The 16,657-nt window shown below is 58.1% G+C and overlaps 2 protein-coding genes across 6 annotated transcripts; one reads left to right on the forward strand and one right to left on the reverse strand.

The window, feature by feature from the left end:
* The first annotated feature begins 206 nt into the window (after nt 1-206).
* DDX49 (DEAD-box helicase 49) lies at nt 207-7,965 on the forward strand. The gene is made up of 13 exons (XM_007088370.3): nt 207-361; nt 1,773-1,896; nt 2,870-2,955; nt 3,045-3,166; nt 3,497-3,684; nt 3,828-3,968; nt 4,709-4,784; nt 5,055-5,131; nt 5,292-5,389; nt 6,026-6,100; nt 6,835-6,923; nt 7,005-7,076; nt 7,164-7,965. The coding sequence occupies exons 1-13, from the start codon at nt 247-249 to the stop codon at nt 7,350-7,352; spliced, it is 1,452 nt and encodes a 483-aa protein (XP_007088432.2). The 5' UTR covers nt 207-246; the 3' UTR covers nt 7,353-7,965.
* A 157-nt stretch (nt 7,966-8,122) lies between these two features.
* HOMER3 (homer scaffold protein 3) lies at nt 8,123-16,218 on the reverse strand. Of its 5 annotated transcripts, none has more exons than XM_042978657.1 (10): nt 16,079-16,218; nt 14,269-14,350; nt 14,024-14,180; nt 13,646-13,777; nt 12,372-12,479; nt 11,184-11,305; nt 10,503-10,659; nt 10,087-10,197; nt 9,905-9,991; nt 8,123-8,807 (listed from the first exon to the last, which is right to left on the reverse strand). In XM_042978657.1, exons 2-10 carry the CDS (start codon nt 14,280-14,282, stop codon nt 8,616-8,618), a joined length of 1,080 nt encoding a protein of 359 aa, XP_042834591.1. In that variant the 5' UTR covers nt 14,283-14,350; nt 16,079-16,218; the 3' UTR covers nt 8,123-8,615. The 5 variants fall into 5 exon arrangements, with proteins under 5 accessions (XP_042834591.1, XP_042834593.1, XP_042834595.1 ...); XM_042978659.1 differs by lacking the exon at nt 16,079-16,218 and adding an exon at nt 15,397-16,050; XM_042978661.1 differs by lacking the exon at nt 16,079-16,218 and adding an exon at nt 15,084-15,384.
* Between the last annotated feature and the right edge of the window lie 439 nt (nt 16,219-16,657).

The following is a 16,657-nucleotide window of genomic DNA, read 5'->3' on the forward strand; positions in this document are numbered from 1 at the left end:
GGACGGGAGTCGCACCTGCGATCCGCAGGGCATCTCGGGAATTGTAGTTTGACTTGATCGCACGAGCCAATGGGAATCGGGGAAACATAGTAAGCATGTGGTCGAGGCTGGGAATGGCAGAGTGAGCTAGAGGGGGTGGGACCACGCGGCAGACTATCCAATAAGCTATAAGGTTTCCGTGACGTCATCGGTTCGCGCCGGAAAGCGCAGCTCACGCGAGTGGTTCAGTCGGAGCTGGCGGGGAGGATGGCCGGCTTCGCTTCGCTGGGGCTGTCATCGTGGCTCGTGGAACAATGTCGGCAGCTGGGTTTGAAGCAACCCACGCCTGTACAGCTCGGCTGCATCCCCGCCATCCTGGAGGGTAAGTGTGGCCCCGCCTCTTCCCCAGGAAACCTCCCCACTCCTGTCGGCTCCCTTTCCTTCTCGCAGCCTTTGCTCGCGCCAGTTCCGCGAGTGGAGGGATAAGCTTGGACGTTACCGGCGAGCTTGGATCCCAAAGGTAGACTGGAAGGTGTTGGCGTTCGGGCTGCACAGTTCACTCCCTGTGTGCCCATACACAAGTGATGTAATCTCAGAAACTTTCGTGACCTCAGAGCACAGGATGAATCGGATACTGCTGGGAAAATTTGGTTGCGCTACCATCTAAGTTTTACAAATGGACTCTGAGGTTGTCAAGATTGCCAGTAAATGCAGAACTCTGGTCCAGTGAATACTCTGCTCCCCACTCTAACGGCCCAACCCAGTTTGCCATTAAAGAGATGCCCTTAGGAAACCTTAGGAAGTGACGAGTGGAGGGATTAAATAAACAAAAATGAAGGAATAAGTAGGGGGCCTTAGGATGCAAATTGGATGAGGGCATTCAGGTTTCCCCAAACTCAGACGCTCTGTGAGGGGGTCAAAATGAGATCGTGGCATCTTAGGTCAGGTGGATGTAGATTCCAGTCCAGCCTGCTGTTCACTGGCTGTGTGTCCTGGGCACATTTCTGAGACTTGTTTTCCCTTTCTATTCAATGGGAACAGTAATAGTCTCACCCTCCTAGGATTTGTCAGGATGCCTAGGATGTAAATGGCATGGACCAGTATGGGCACATGGTAACTGCTCATTAAACATTGACTATTGCACTGCTAGGAATTTATCCGAGGGATACAGGAGTACTGATGCATAGGGGCACTTGTACCCCAATGTTTATAGCAGCACTCTCAACAATAGCCAAATGATGGAAAGAGCCTAAATGTCCATCAACTGATGAATGGATAAAGAAATTGTGGTTTATATACACAATGGAATACTACGTGGCAATGAGAAAAAATGAAATATGGCCTTTTGTAGCAACGTGGATGGAACTGGAGAGTGTGATGCTAAGTGAAATAAGCCATACAGAGAAAGACAGATACCATATGGTTTCACTCTTATGTGGATCCTGAGAAACGTAACAGAAACCCATGGGGGAGGGGAAGGAAAAAAAAAAAAAAAAAAGAGGTTAGAGTGGGAGAGAGCCAAAGCATAAGAGACTGTTAAAAACTGAGAACAAACTGAGGGTTGATAGGGGGTGGGAGGGAGGGGAGGGTGGGTGATGGGTATTGAGGAGGGCACCTTTTGGGATGAGCACTGGGTGTTGTATGGACACCAATTTGACAATAAATTTCATATATTAAAAAATAAATAAATAAATAAATAAATAAATAAATAAACATTGACTATTGCAAACTCTGCCCGATGGAACATTTGTCTACACCTGGGGTGTGTTAATGCCAGTTCGCTCTCCACCCAGGTCGAGACTGCTTGGGCTGTGCCAAGACAGGCAGTGGCAAGACAGCAGCATTTGTCCTGCCCATCTTGCAGAAGCTGTCTGAGGATCCCTATGGTATCTTCTGCCTTGTCCTGACACCCACCAGGTGAGCACCCCACAGGGTTCCTGGGTGAGTTAACCATCTGTGTTCTCTTGGACCAGCACCTTTACCTCTTTTAGCGTGCTTTCCCTGTGTTTAAAATGGAGACAGAAATCATGCCTGCCTCTCACGGGAGGTACAGAATTAACAAGGATAATGTGTGAAGACTGCTGAGTACAGGGCTTGTCTCACAGCAAGTGGCTGGACAGGAGCTATCAATAGTCTTATAGCCTAGGATGTACACACATCTCCTGTTCTTGGGCCAACAAATATGGAAGCTGACTTGGTAACTCCTGTAACAGTCTGTAGGAGAGGTAGGCACTGCATGCTGTGAGGGTGTGGCCTGGGGAAGGGACAGTGGAGGAAGACTTCATTCATGGGGTGTCTTAAAGGGACAAGTTTGGGGAAGGATATTCTATAGGCAGAGGGAACTGCTATAATGCATTTGTGCAGAGGTGTGAGAGAGGCAGGGAGCAAGTTGGCCTCTGAGAGACAACTTGAGACAAGCCCAGAATGCCAGGAAGAGAGTTAGAATCAATTCTATGGGTATGTGAGCAGAACAGGGCAAGATGGAGGATAGGAAGTGGGCACGCGGGCCAGGGAGAGGCCCGGGCAGAGATGGGGTAGAGAGGAGGGGACTTGGACATTGACCAGTCCCAGGGAAGAGGGGACTGACGCTTAGGTTTCAGGCTTTGGTGATTGTGGTGTCGAGGCCACTGCTGAAGAGGACAGGCCAGTTTGGGTGGGACTGGAGGGAGAAGGGCCATGGGGGTGTTGTGGGTCTCAGCTTGGTGAGAGGGCAGGGTCCACAACAGGGTTCCAGTGTACAGTTTCCGAGCCTTTATCCCAAGGGCACTGGGAGCTATGGTGGGTGTGTGAGCAGGGGAGGGCCAGTTGGGAGGTCTGAGACGTACACATGGGAATGGGAAGCAGGCACAGAACCCCCATCTAACCCAGCCTGGCCCCTTCACATCCACAGGGAGCTGGCCTACCAGATTGCAGAGCAGTTCCGGGTCCTGGGGAAGCCTTTGGGCCTGAAAGACTGCATCATTGTCGGCGGCATGGGTACAGGGGGCCCAGGGAGGCTCTGGGTAGGGGACCCCTGCCGCCTCAGACCCCCCTACCCAGACCCACCTCTCATATTCCACCTGCAGACATGGTGGCCCAGGCCCTAGAGCTGTCCCGGAAGCCACATGTGGTCATCGCCACACCAGGGCGCCTGGCCGACCACCTCCGTAGCTCCAACACTTTCAGCATAAAGAAGATCCGCTTCCTGGTGAGTCGGTCTGGGGCACTGATTCATCCTTTTAGGACATGTGTCTCACATGTCCATCCAGTAGAGCATTAGGAAAGGGGTGATTAGGACAGCTGAGGGATCAACAAGAAGGGGACTAGCCAGGGTGGTTGGGGACAGGGCCTCTCTGAGGAGCTGAGATGGTTGAGGGTGCAGATGTCTGAGAACCGGAGGGAGAATGTTTCAGGGCCCCCGTCCAAGGCTGGGCAGGAGGCGTGCGGGAGGCAGGCCAGGCTGGGCACGTGATCAGGCCCTGGCCGGTGCCCTCACCCCAGATCCACTACGCCCTGCCCCCCGCCGCCTGTGCTGCAGGTGATGGATGAGGCCGACCGGCTGTTGGAACAGGGCTGCACTGACTTCACTGCGGACCTGGAGACCATCCTGGCAGCCGTGCCCACTCGCAGACAGACGCTGCTCTTCAGCGCCACACTGACTGACACGCTCAGAGAGCTTCAGGGTCTGGCCACCAACCAGCCCTTCTTCTGGGAGGCTCAGGCCCCGTGAGTCCACAGCCAGGTTCCAGGGGGCAGGGCAGGCAAGGCATAGGGTTGGGGGTCACACTCAGCAGAGGTTATTGCCCACGGATGGTGTGGGGCATTGGCTCCATTCGGCAGTAGGGGAAACTGAGTCCGCCCATCCCCAGGGTGCGTACGGTGGAACAGCTGGACCAGCGCTACCTGTTGGTGCCTGAGAAGGTCAAGGATGCCTATCTGGTCCACCTGATTCAGAACTTCCAGGATGAGCACGAGGACTGGTCCATCATCATCTTCACCAACACGTGCAAGTGAGCATGGGCAGGTCTGCCCCTCTCCTCCCCCCAGATCTCCTCCCATAGCTCTTTCTGAAGGCCCGAGAGGTATGAGGCACACAGCCCGTCTTGGCACTCCAGGGCCTCTGCTCAGACCAGAGATTTCAGAGGATTTGCTCAAGGAGGCCCAGAGAGGTCAAGCGGTTTGCCGAGATCTCCCCTCGTGAAGGTGGAGCCGGGATTTAGGGCTTCTCAGACCTGCTCTTAACCAAAATGTCTAGGGGCCTCTGGCCCTCCCCGGAAAACCCCTGCAGCAGCCGGGAAGGCCTTGGAGCAGCCTCTTCTCTGTGTCTAGGGGTGTCACTAAGGCCTGGCGTATCAGCTCCAGTACCCAGGGCTGTCCTCTCTACAGTCACAGAGGCCTTCAGAATCCTTTGAAGCTCCTGGGGAGATTGTCAGGAGGCTGTAGGCTATTCAAGCATGAGCCAGAGTAGATCACGCAGTCTACATCACATCGAGGAGACCTCCTAATTGGCTGCTGCCCTCCAAGAATGTATTGGCTACCAGAGAAGTCTGGATGTAGGGCTGGCTCTCATTGGTTTAGGCCAGGGAAGGGGTCGGCAGAGAGGACGTCAGCAGGCAGGATACCCCTCACCCCTGCTTCTCTTTTACCAGCCGTGCAGGGTCACCTACTTGTGGTCTTGGGGGTGCCGGGGCAAGAGTGCCTTCCCGAGGCCCTGGCTCTGCAGGGGCTGACAGTGTGTCTTTCCCACCAGGACCTGCCAGATCCTGTGCATGATGCTGCGTAAATTCAACTTCCCCACCGTGGCTCTGCATTCCATGATGAAACAGGTGTGGGATCAGGCCGCCCCTGAGACCCCCACCCCACTCCCAGCCTTGCCCTGGAGACTCGTCCCAGCCTCAGGGCCTTTGCCCAGGCTCTTCCTTCTGCCTAGAATACTTCCTGCCACCCTTTTGCCTCGGTGTGGCCTTCTCATGGGTGAGCCCTGTGAGGGTGGGACTGTCCTAGACTCCACCCTGTCCCAGGCCTCACACAGTAAGTCCTCAAACGCTTGCTGAGATGCTGCCTGACCCCCAGTTCTCTCCCCAACTTGGCACCAGAAAGAACGCTTTGCTGCCCTGGCCAAATTCAAGTCCAGCATCTATAGGATCCTGATTGCAACAGACGTGGCCTCCCGGTGAGTGGCCCCAGGGTCTTCCTTCCCATGTGCAGGCCCAGTGACACCCCCACAGAGGGACCAGAGAGAGGGCTGACCTTGGGCAAGAACTGGGGCAGCCCCAACTTCACAGCTGTGTGACCTTGGGTGAGTCCCCATCTTGGTTTCCACGTGTGGACAGAGGCCTGGACATTCCCACAGTGCAAGTGGTTATCAACCACAACACCCCCGGGCTCCCGAAGATCTATATACACCGCGTCGGGCGGACAGCCCGTGCAGGTAAGTGGACGGGGCGGGGTGGCCCTTGGACAACTGTCCTTCCAACCTGCCCGCACCATAAGAAACCAAAGTCACGGGCTGGTGGGAGAAGATGTGGGGATATAGCCCGCAGGTGAGAGGCAGTGCTTAAAAGTTGGAGGAATCATCCTTTCAAAAGCAAAGGCAGGGAGTGCTCTGGCTTACGAGATTCTCCCCTGCCCTGTGGTCCTGGGCAGGTCATATCAGCTCTCTGCGCCCACTTCCTCCTCAAACGACAGGTAACACGAATGCTGCTCCAAAGGTCACGGGCCTCATCAGCTGTCAGTGCTGTTCCAGCACCAGTCACCCTCACAGAAATGAGGAATAGAGAAACTAGCGTGTGCACAGATCTGGGCCAAGGCCCGTCGAGGCTTATTGCCGACATAACTCCCTGGTAGCCACGCCCCAGAGGGAAGTCGGCCATATCACCGGCCCCCGTGTAAAGCCAGCCTGACAGGAGAGCTGCCTCTCCTGCTGTCTCTGGGATGGACTTGCCCTCACCAGCTCACCAAGTTCTTAACTCTGTTCCCATCAAGAGGAGCCCTGAGCTGCCTAGTGGCCAAACTTGTCTTTGTTGGCCCCTAGCATGCAGCAGGTAACTATGGCACGTCCTTGCAGGGCGGCAAGGACAGGCCATCACACTGGTGACGCAGTATGACATCCACCTGGTACATGCCATCGAGGAGCAGATCAGTGAGTAGAGGGATGGGAGTGGGGGAGGCGGGTGCCTCTGGGCAAGATGCCCACTCACCCCCTCAGACACCTGCTAAGCTGCTCACGTGAGCAGGCTTAAACTGCACTTTCCTTCCGATGCAATCCCAAATGAAGGCTTTTAGCCCAGTTATCAAAACAGAAGCTTCCCACAGTGGTCCTCAGCAGCTGAAAGCCACATCCGGTGGGAAGGGACTTAGGTTTCTCAGACTGGGGTGCATGGATGGTCGCTGTGGATGAGTCGGAGGCCCCAGGCACAGGGTCTGGATGTGTTTAACACCACCCCTCTTCCCCCACCGGGATGATTTAATTTGTAGCCCAGACCAAGAAATCTATAATCACTGCACAGACTGTCCTAAAACTCAGAAATCTCTGCCCTTTAGAGGACAGTGTTTAAGTCACATCTACACCCAACGTGAGGCTCAAACTCAGGACCCCCAAGATCAGGAGTCGCACACTCTTCCGACCGAGCCAGCCAGGCAGGCACTCCTACTAAAGGACAGTGTTTTTAAAGAAAATACTTCCAGTCAAATTCCTAATGCTGCTGACAACAAAAAAGAACAGTCTGCCGATCTTCCTTTAGTCTACAATCCCCACTCCTGCTCGCCTGACCCTTATCTGACGTGACCTAGTCTTGCATGCCCCCCTGCATGAGGAGCTCACTCCAAAGCCAGAGTCCTTCCCCCTGTCATGTCTGCCCTCTCCCACCCCTACAGAGAAGAAGCTGGAGGAGTTCTCGGTGGAGGAGGCCAAGGTGCTGCAGATCCTTACGCAGGTCAATGTGGTGCGGAGGGAGTGTGAGATTGTGAGTATCGGAGGCCTTGGGGCCCAGGGGCGCCCTTCGAGACAAGGGCCCCCGTGACGGCCTCTCCTTCCCACCCGCCAGAAACTGGAGGCGGCCAACTTTGATGAAAAGAAGGAGATCAACAAGCGGAAGCAGCTGATCCTGGAGGGGAAGGTGAGGGCTGAGCTGGCAGGGGGAGGGGGAGGGTTCCCAGGAGGCCGATTGCCCAGCTCAGCCACCTCCCGGTGTTCCCCATGCCAGGACCCCGACCTGGAGGCCAAACGGAAGGCTGAGCTGGCCAAGATCAAGCAGAAGAACCGGCGCTTCAAGGAGAAGGTGGAGCGGGTGCTACAGCGGCAGAAGGGTGGCGGGCCGGGCCGCAGGGGGCGTCCGCCCAGGGCCCCCCCTGAAGGCCACTCGGCCCCAGCACCCACCCAGGACCAGTCCTGAGTCCTGTGTGGCCCCCGCCTGGCCAGCCTGGGATTCCTTCATGGAACCAAGGGTCAGAGGGGTCCTCTCCTCCCCCGGACCTGCTCTGTCCCTGTCGTTGGAACCCACGGACACCCACATGGTGCACCGCACGGCTCTTCCCGCCCTGCGGCCCCTTCTCAGAGCCTCTGCCAAGAGCCAGGCTGCAGAGGAGGAAAGAATACCAGCTACAAAGTTGAGCTCAACTCCACACACGGTGACCCGGCTTCAGGGTCACCTCGGCAGGGGGTGGGGATTGCCATGGGGCCCCGAAGCCAAGATGTGTTGGTTGTACGAGTCACTAAATAAATGGGTCTCTCCACTTCCCCATCCGACTCTGTGGGAGTGGGGGCAGGGGAGGAGGGTTCAGCTGCTGGTGCTTCCCAAGTCCCCTAGAACATCATGTCGCCCCCACCACAGCCCCAGTTCTCCATTCCCATCGGGCCAGGCCCAAAGCTTTGAACTGCAGTGCTGGCCATTCTGGCCAGGTGACCCTGGGTTTGAGAAGCCCTCTCTGAACCTCAGTTCCCTCATCTGGAAAATGGGCACACCAATGGCACCCCTCTCCAAACACAGCCGTCAGGTTCAGTGAAATGACTCCCATGTGTAGTGAACACTACCATGTTCTAGGAGCTTCTCTATCTGCTCACCTGGTGGGATTTGGGGTTTCTAGCCAGAGTAAAGGGGGGGGTGGTGCTTAACCAAGGGCCACCTGAGGGCAAACCGGTCCAGACGTGAGCTGAGCCCGGGTAGGTAGGGACAGCTATGCTGGGCAGAGCCAGGCTCCTGGCTGTGTGGCCTGGGCATGCTCGTCAGGCTCTGAAACTCCCTCTCCTCACTGGCAAGTGGTTCACTAAGCCCTACACAGCCTGAAGGCGGCCGAGGTGCATCGCAGAGGAAGCAGGTAGAGGGGTCCAGGGACGGCGGTTAGATGCTTGGGTGCCCACACAACACACACAGGCACAGCCACTCTTAGAAATGTAATGTGGGCACCAGCACGCGCCCTGGGGATTCTAGAAATTCTACACAACGAAAAGCCCCAAAACAGCCCTTGAGCTGTGAGCGGCCAGGGCCAGCTGAGGCATTATGGCCAGGCCCTCCCCGGGCTGAGTTAGGCCCCCAGTCCCTGCCAGGGTGAACGGCCCACTGTGCCGCCTGCGGCCCGGCTCGTGCCCCAGGCGGGAATCCTGCGTATAAAACCAGCTCCTGCAGGCCCCGGCTCCCACGCAGACCCTGCAGCCAGGTTCAGGGCGTGCCCTCTGCCAGGCGGGCTAGGCCCTCCCGCAGCTCGCTCAGCTCAAACAGCCTGACGTCCAGCAGCTGTGCGGCCCGGCCCACCTCAGCCCGTGCCCGTTCCCGCTCGGCCCGCGCCTCCTCCAAGCTGCGCTCCGTTGCCCGCAGCTGGTGCTCCAGCTCGGCGTTGCGGGTCTCCAGGTCCTGCAGGGGGAGGATAGGCAGCATTTGAGGCCCCAACAGGCCTTAAGGGTCACCAGCCCTGCCTGGGGCATCCAGCATCTGAGTGTCATCCCATCAGACCCCACTCTGGGCCATGCCATGCCTTAGTCTCTTATCCTCCCTGCAGCTTCTGCCCAAGACACTCCATGGGCCCTTGGCCAATCTGAATGTCACGGAACTGATCACATCCCTCTTCTGCTCAAAACCCTCCTGTGACCCCATTAGGCTGGGAACAAACTCCACTCCCCTCCTTCCTCTCCTTATTCATTCCAACTCAGCCTCGCTGGCTTCCTTGTGGGTCCTTGACTATGTTGAGCGTCTCCCCACCTCAGGGTCTTTGCACATGCCGTGCACTCTGCCCTGGAGGCAAGAGGGAGCATTTCCCCAACTTCTCTCTTCTGGGTCACTAGAGCCTTTGACATCTTCACCTGCGGGACTCAGAACGTGTCCCGTGAACATTTCTCAGATAAAGTCTTCAATGAAAGCCAGGCCAGGGGCGCCTGGGTGGCTCAGTTAGTTAAGCATCCAACTTCGGCTCAGGTCATGATCTCAGGGTTTGTGAATTCCAGCCCCACATCAGGCTCCCTGCTGTCAGCCAGCAGCCTGCTTCGAATCCTGTCTCCCTCTCTCTCCCCTCCCCCAAACTCTCTCATGCACTCTTTCTCTCAAAAATAAATGAACATTAAAAAAAAAAGCCAGGCTAGTCAGACTTGGGCTCAAATGCAGTCTCCTGATCTCAGGCTGGGGATGTGTGAGGACTTGATGGGGTCAAGCATGGGAATTCAGCAGGGACTCGAAAACGGCTTGTCGAATGAAAGAATGTGAAAAACTGTGCCGATGATCATCCTTTCCAAAACACTGGCTGCAACTGAGGCTTTCCATGCACCTGGTCGTCCCAGTCCTTCACAACCTTAGGTAACTGTCTTCCTGATCCCACCTACGGGTGAACAAACAGGCTCGGGGAGGCACATAGCTGCCCAGGACCCATCGGGAAGGAAAGATCCCAGGTCTGTCCCACCCCCGAGGGCTGGCTGGCTCTCGGCAGGCTCCCCCCCCCCCCCCCCCGCAACGACACACACCTGCACCTTCTGCTGCGTCTCCTCGCGCTCGGTGGCGTCCAGGGCGTCGCGGGGCCCACCGGTCTGACTCTTCAGTGTCTGGATCTCCTAGAGAAGAGTTCCCAGGGTCTCTTCTGGGGTTCCTGGCTCCCTCGTGAGGGGTCAGGGAAGGTGAAGCCCAGGGACACGCACTCAGCCCTCACCTGGTCCTTGGTTTCCACTAGCGCCTCCAGCTGCTCCAGTGACTGGCCTGGCCCTTCCTTCTCACTGACTGAGGGTGGCTCCGCGGCTGCCTGGGCCTCCAGCTCTGCAACCTGTGTGGACAGGCATGTCAGCCCCTGAGACCCCCAGCCTGCGCTCTCCTGACCCCGGGGAATCTGCCCCTTGCTCAGGCACACCTGTGACGAGGTACTCATCCCCTCTGATTTGAAGCAGGCAGGACTTCAGGGTTTGACAAAGAGTGACATGATCTCAAACCCGTACTACAGAACAAGAAACTGAGGCTCAGGGGAACAGCCTTGAGATCACACATCCAGGCAGTGAACCCAGGACGGAGGCAGGGGCTCCACAGTTGCCGGGGGGGCCACTGAGCGTCTCTGGGAGGGAGGGATCCCCTCACCCGCTGCCGCAGCCTTTCGGCCTCTGCACGCTGGGCCTCCAGCTGCTGCCTCCACTGGGCGGCGGCGGCGTTGGCTTCTCGCAGGGCGCCCGCCAACTTGTTGTTGCTGTCCTGCAGCGCGAAGAACTCGGCCTCCCACTGCACCTCGCCCACGGAGCTGCAGGGACGCGAGGGTTGGCTGGGGCGAGGCTGGGCAGCACTGCGTTTGGGGGCAGGGCAGGACGGTGCCGGAGGCGGGGCGGTGCTGGGGGGCGGGGCCGTGGGTGGGGACTTCGCGGGGTAGCGTGATCTCGTCGGGGGCGAGGTGAAAGTAGGTGCCTGGCGTCGGCTCAGGGAGACAGACGGAATGGGGAGCGGGGTCAGCCCGCCGGGGTGTGCGCAGAACGGGGTGAGGGTGGGGAGGCACCCGGGGGGTTAGAATTTGGCCGGGGAGGCGTAAAAGAGGCAGGGTTAGCCCCGAGGAGCCGGCGAGGTAGGGGCAGGGTCCGCCCCGAGAGGGCGTGGTCAAAGCGGGAGCGCGTTCCAGGGGCGAGGTCGGCTCCAGAAGGGGCAGGATCCGAGTCAGGCGCCTCTCCTTCCCCCGGCCTTGGGTACACAGATCCCGCCGCCCTTCGACTTCAGCGAAGTCCCTCTCCGTGCCAGCAGTCCTGCCACGCCCTATGCCCGGCCCTACCCCCTCACCCCTCGGACAGCATCTTCTTGAGCCGCTCGCGCTCTGCGGGGCCGGGGACGTCCGCGCTCTGGCTACGGAACAGTTTCTCGTCGCCGGGGCCGTTGGCGCTGACGAGAGGACTTGGGGGCACCTAAAGGCGTGGGCAGAAGCGGGGTCACACTGGGGGGGGTGGTGGCTTCAGTCAAGGACCAGTCAGGTCATGGCTGGGGTCAGGGCTGATGTTACTGGGGTTGTGACTGAGGACAGGGGTCCTTTCCAGCACTGGGATGGGAGCGCGCCCCTCCTCTCCTCTTCCACCCTCTCTGGCTCCCCATGGTCCCTGGACCAGAGTTCTGAGCACTGTACCCCCACCTTGCCTGCCTGGGCTCTCACCAAGCTCCCAGGAGCGCACTTGATGCCTGCTGGTCTAAATAAACCCACTGAGATATTCAAAATCTGCAAGGGGGTGGGGGCAATGTGAAATCTCTATGCTATTCCTTCACAGCAATGCCCTTCCCTGGGGCCAAATTTCAACATGCTTTTAAGATTCTGACAGGAAGCCTTCTACTAGGCTGAATTCATTATAAATCCCCCTCCCAGCCTGGACCATGAGCCCTGAGGGCAGGGACCAGCCTACTTTTTCAACTCCCAAACCCTCTTTCCCACACAGTAGGTGGTCAGTAGATCATGCTGAATAAATTAATAGGGGAAAGTGCCCCAGGGACAATTTTTTTACTCTACCCCTCTACTTAGCCATTTCAACCGTCAGGTTTTTACTCTGCCATCTAAGCTGATTTCTTTCTCTTCCTTCCTTCCTTCCTTCCTTCCTTCCCTTTCTTAACGTTTATTTTTGATAGAGAGTGCGAGTGGGGGAGGAGCAGAGAGAGAGGGGGACAGAGGATCCAAAGCAGGCTCTGTGCGACAGCAGCAAGCCTGACGAGGCGTTTGAACTTGCGAACCCTGAGATCATGACCTGAGCTGCAGTCAGACACTCAGCCGACTGAGCCACCCAGGTGCCCCAAGCTGGTTTCTAGGCCTCCCCTGATCTAAGGCTAGGCCAGCCGCCCAGAATGTGCTGCTGACACTTTTCCTCCAAGGCTTCTGCTACAGGTCTAGCTTTACACAATCTGTGAGCATATGGTCTTGGGCACGCGCACAGCACCTGGACCCTCAATAGCAGTTGAGTGACTGGCAGGCATGGGACAAGGAGTGCTGACCTGGTGGGAAGTGAGTCCCAGGGCTGGACTGGTGAGCTCCCCGCCATCCTGAGATTTCTCCCTTGCCAGCCTCGCTGCTTCCTTCACTTCCTGGAACTTCTCAGCAAACTGGGGTGGGGTTGGGGGAGCGGGGGGAAAGGCAGAACAAACAATCAAAGAAAACCCAGCCCCCTCTCCCAGAGCCCCATTAGGTCACCCTCACCCCCCACCCCCAGCACCAGCCGTGTCACTATGGAGGCGACTTCAGGAGCATCTCATGAACTAGTTCATCTCATGAACTAGAAGAGTGGCAAGAAGGCTTAGAAAATGCCCCCAGTGATCAGATTGAGTATCATGGTGGAGGGTGGGATGTTCACGGAAGTGTATTACATTGAGGCACCTTGAAAAAGGGATCGATCCCCTTTTCCTCTCCGTCAGACTTATTTCAGCAAGGAGAGCCTCAGGTGAGTGCTGTCTGGAATCCCTGGGACACTTGTGAATATCTTTTTATAACAAAGAGAAAGCAGGTCTTGGGCTCAGAGCCTCTTAGAGGCACCTGTAGCCAGTGGGCAAGTAAATCACCCTTTTCTCATTTTCACTGTACTTATGTTTACATTTACCACTTATACCAGTTTTCCAGTTGGGGTAGGACACACTCACTGTTTTTCATCTTAAAATAAATTTCCTTAGTGTGAAAATACATTCTTTAAAGAAAACATGTACATACACACAGTCACTTGATTGGGGCAAAGGGGCCAGTGCAATTCATTGCGGTGGGGGGAGGGAAGGGGGATGATCTTTTCAAAAAACAGTCTAACAGCAACTGAATACTCAGTGGGAAAAAATACTCCTACCTTATACCACCCACAGAAATTAATTCAAGACCTAAATTTGAAAGGAAAATTAAAGCTTCTAGAAGAGAAGAAAATCCTCACGATCTCATTAGGAATCAGAAAGCACTAACCATCCAGGGAAACAATGGATGAGACAATACTGAAGCCTAGAGACAGCAGAGGGTGGAGGGAGGCAATGATGAAGGTAGGGCTAGGGTGTGTGAGGGAACTCTTAGCCCATCCCAGGCACCCAGAGAAGGGTAGGGTGTGTCCAAAATTGGAACAAGTGGCCAGCAGAGCTGAGACACAAGCCAGGGAACCAGGAAGGGACTTCCGGCTTTTTCTGATACCCATTCTACAGCTGGGAAGACTGGAAACCCAGTACCTGCCCAGGGGCCCCAGTATACCCACAAGACATAGGCCCAGCTCCATCCCTCCCACCGTGTCATCCTACCAGCCCACCTGGGTCAGATGCTGCTCAGAAGCAAAGCCGAGGCCATAGACAGTGTTGGCACGACTGTCTGCCCACTGTCCAAACTTCTGGGAGGTTTTGGTAAAGGTCATGTTGGGGGTGACAGTGCTGTTGATGATGGCCTGGGGAGAGGTGGGGAGCAAAGTTCAAGGTTGATGAGACTGACGATAATAATGAATACGAAACCCCCAGTGGATCACTTTGTCTTAGCTCCTCAGAGATCCTTGGTCTGAGCCATTTCGGGAGGGAGACTGATCCAGGGCTCCTCCCCAACCCCAGCCCCCAGGCACCCGGCAAGGCAACGACCAGACCCAGGCCTGTTGTTGAGACCCCTTGGGCCTGCCACCCCACCCAGGCCCTGCCAGGACCTTGGCACCCCCAATGCTGATGATTCGGTAGACATTGCGGGTGGCATCATAGAAGTAGGAGACAGTGAGCGCGTGCTTGCCCGCTGGGATCCAGTTCCGCTTGGTGGCCGGGTCAATCTGGAACACGTGCGCCCTTGTGCTGAAGATGGGCTGCTCCCTGCATGGGGAGAGTGTTCTCAGCAGGGCTGGGCATCCCCGGGGGGGGGGGGGGGACTCAGGGCCAAGCTGCGGAGGCAGGGACTCACCTGGCTGTGGACATTGGTCAGGCTGGGCTGGGTGGGCTCCAAGAGGCAGCCAGAAGGATGGCAGGAGGTGTGGTTTCAGCCTCTGTGGGGGACAGGGGGCTTGTGAGTGTCTCCCCAGGACAGGCTTAGGGAAACCAAGCGGGTCCAACCTCAGGAAGCACCACCAAGTACATACACCATTCAGAGAACCTCAGTCAAAAAGGTGAGAGAATCGGCAGATCACCCAGAGCAAAACGGCCCTGGAGGAAACTCTCACAACACCTTGAGCAGGAGATGGCTCTCTAGGAGGAGCCAGGTGGCCCCTGATAGCCCAGTGTAAACTTCTCAGCATGCTAGGTACTGAAGTCCCAGGGAAACCCCCTCAATCTTGGGGCTGGGTAGAGAAGGGCCAAGGCCAACTCCCGCTTGGGATTTTCTGCCACATTCACTCATCACTCCCCAAACCAGGATCTCTATCAAAATGTAGGGCATCACCAGGTGCCTACTGGGAGACCAGTCCCCCCACCGAACCCACAGAGAGACACCTCGGCTTCCACCCTAGGGCAGAGGCACATCTTGGAGTCAAAGTCCAAACCCCCAGGTAGCTCCCAGCCTAGTTAAAAAGATAAGATGTAGCCAAACAAGTTTACTCTGGTGCCAGATGGCCCATGACCACTCAACCCCAATACCATCCATGCAGGGCTGGGTGGGACCAAGGATTGGGAGAGGGGGCTCCCCAGCCTCTCTTGGTTCCTCTAGCCACAACCCCACAGAAACCAGGAAGAGTTGCCCTGGAGAATTCCCCACCCTCACCTCTGTGCCCCCAAAACCTGTACCAGGGGGATCCGTGGAGGATCCAGGAGGGACCTGGCGGAAGGAGGTGGCAAAGTGGGGGAAGGGAGGCCCCAGGGGAGCGGCCTCCTTGGTCAGAGGAGGGATGCCCCCCCACCCTGTCCTGGGCAGCTGCTGCCCCGGTCACAGGGTCTGAAACCGGAGCCCCTGGGTGGGGGAGGGGCGGCAGCTCTGGCCCGGGCTGGGAGCGGGTCCTGGGTCGAAGCAGGGTTCCAGGGTGCAGGGGTCCCAGGAACACAGGCCCTTCCGGTCCTGACAGTCCTGCCGAGACTTGCAGCTTTGGGGAAAGTTACTCACCAACTAGTCATGTGCCTCAGACGCCTCCGGCCGCGGGGCTCCCGAAGGAGGCCCCGACCCCGCCCGGTGCCCAGGATCCCCAATCGCGTGTGGGGGCGAAGCCCCACCCCATGCGTCCCAGTCCGGGGGGCCTGATATTCAGTAAGGAAGCAGTTCCCATCCGCGTCAGAAGCGGGGCGCCCAATGCGCGCCCCAACTTCGGGAAGTGCCACCCTCGACCAGGGAACTTCCGAGACGGGCGCAACGCCCCCCAACTCCGGGTCCAGAACTTCGGGGACACATTCTCCGCCTCCTCCAACGCCAGCCCCAGAACTTCGGGGATCCCTCGCGCCACCTCCGACTGCTAAATTTCGGGGATTCCCTGCCACCTCTCCAGCCTCGGGTCCGGAATTTCGGGATCTCCTCGTGCCGCCTCCCTCTCCCAGGCCCGGAACGTCGGGGACACCGCAGTCTCCTCCAACGCCGGGTCCGGAACTTTGGGAACCCCTCGCACTGTGCCCTCTTCGACCCCGACTCCGGAACTTCGGGGCCCCTGCGCCCTCTCAAGCCCTGGAACTTCGGGGCTCCCCGAGCCGCACCCAGCCTCCGTGTCCGGAACTTCGGGGACCCCCGCGCCCTCCCCGGGCCCAAGAACCTCGCGGGCCCCCGCGTCCCCGACGCAGGCTCGGACAGCCGGGCTCACCCTGCGGGCTCGGCGCCCCGCGAGTGTCCGGGCGCGAGTCGGGTGCTGCCCCGCGGCGCCGACTCCCCGCAGCCGGGCGCCCCGTTCGCTTGCTGGCTCCGGGGCCCGCGCCCTCCGCGCCGCCCTCCGCGCCGCCCTCCGCACCGCCCGCGCCTTTGTCTGCGCCTCCGCCGCCGCCCGCGCCGCCTCCGGTCCCATCGCGGCCGGTCCCGACGCGGCCGCCGCCCGCCCCGCCTCCCCGGGCCTCCGAGGCTGCTCCGCAGCGCCCCCTGCCGGCCCTCCGCGGCGGGGGGGGGAGGGGGAGAGGGAGGGGCGGAAGCTGGGAGGAAGGGGGGAGAGGAGTGGCGGGGAAGGGGTTAAGGACGGGGAAGAGGGACAGGGGGTGGGGATGGGGACAGAGACCCAGACCCAGAGATAGAAAGACGGGGGAGAGACACAGGAGACAGAAGGAGCGTGTGGCTTCACCGCCCGTCAGGGGTGGCCTTGACCCTCCAGGTCACTGCTGCCCACGTTTCTCACTGCCTGAGGTCATGACCTTCTGCTTTTGATGGGATTCCCTCTCCACTTGACAGGGATCCA

Source organism: Panthera tigris, chromosome A2, assembly GCF_018350195.1.
Source record: "Panthera tigris isolate Pti1 chromosome A2, P.tigris_Pti1_mat1.1, whole genome shotgun sequence".
In the NCBI taxonomy this organism is placed as follows: Eukaryota; Metazoa; Chordata; class Mammalia; order Carnivora; family Felidae; genus Panthera; species Panthera tigris.

Bases quoted from the DNA above. Each gene is read 5' to 3' on its own strand.
- DDX49 (XM_007088370.3), top strand. From the start codon at position 247: ATGGCCGGCTTCGCTTCGCTGGGGCTGTCATCGTGGCTCGTGGAACAA. The intron at 4,785-5,054 runs GTGTGGGATCAG...ACTTGGCACCAG, and splicing joins TGCATTCCATGATGAAACAG to AAAGAACGCTTTGCTGCCCT. The intron at 6,101-6,834 runs GTGAGTAGAGGG...CCACCCCTACAG, and splicing joins TGCCATCGAGGAGCAGATCA to AGAAGAAGCTGGAGGAGTTC.
- HOMER3 (XM_042978657.1), bottom strand. The intron at 11,306-12,371 runs GTCAGCACTCCT...CCACGCCTTTAG, and splicing joins TGGGACTCACTTCCCACCAG to GTGCCCCCAAGTCCTCTCGT. The intron at 8,808-9,904 runs GTGTGTGTCGTT...CTCCCCCTGCAG, and splicing joins AGACGCAGCAGAAGGTGCAG to GACCTGGAGACCCGCAACGC.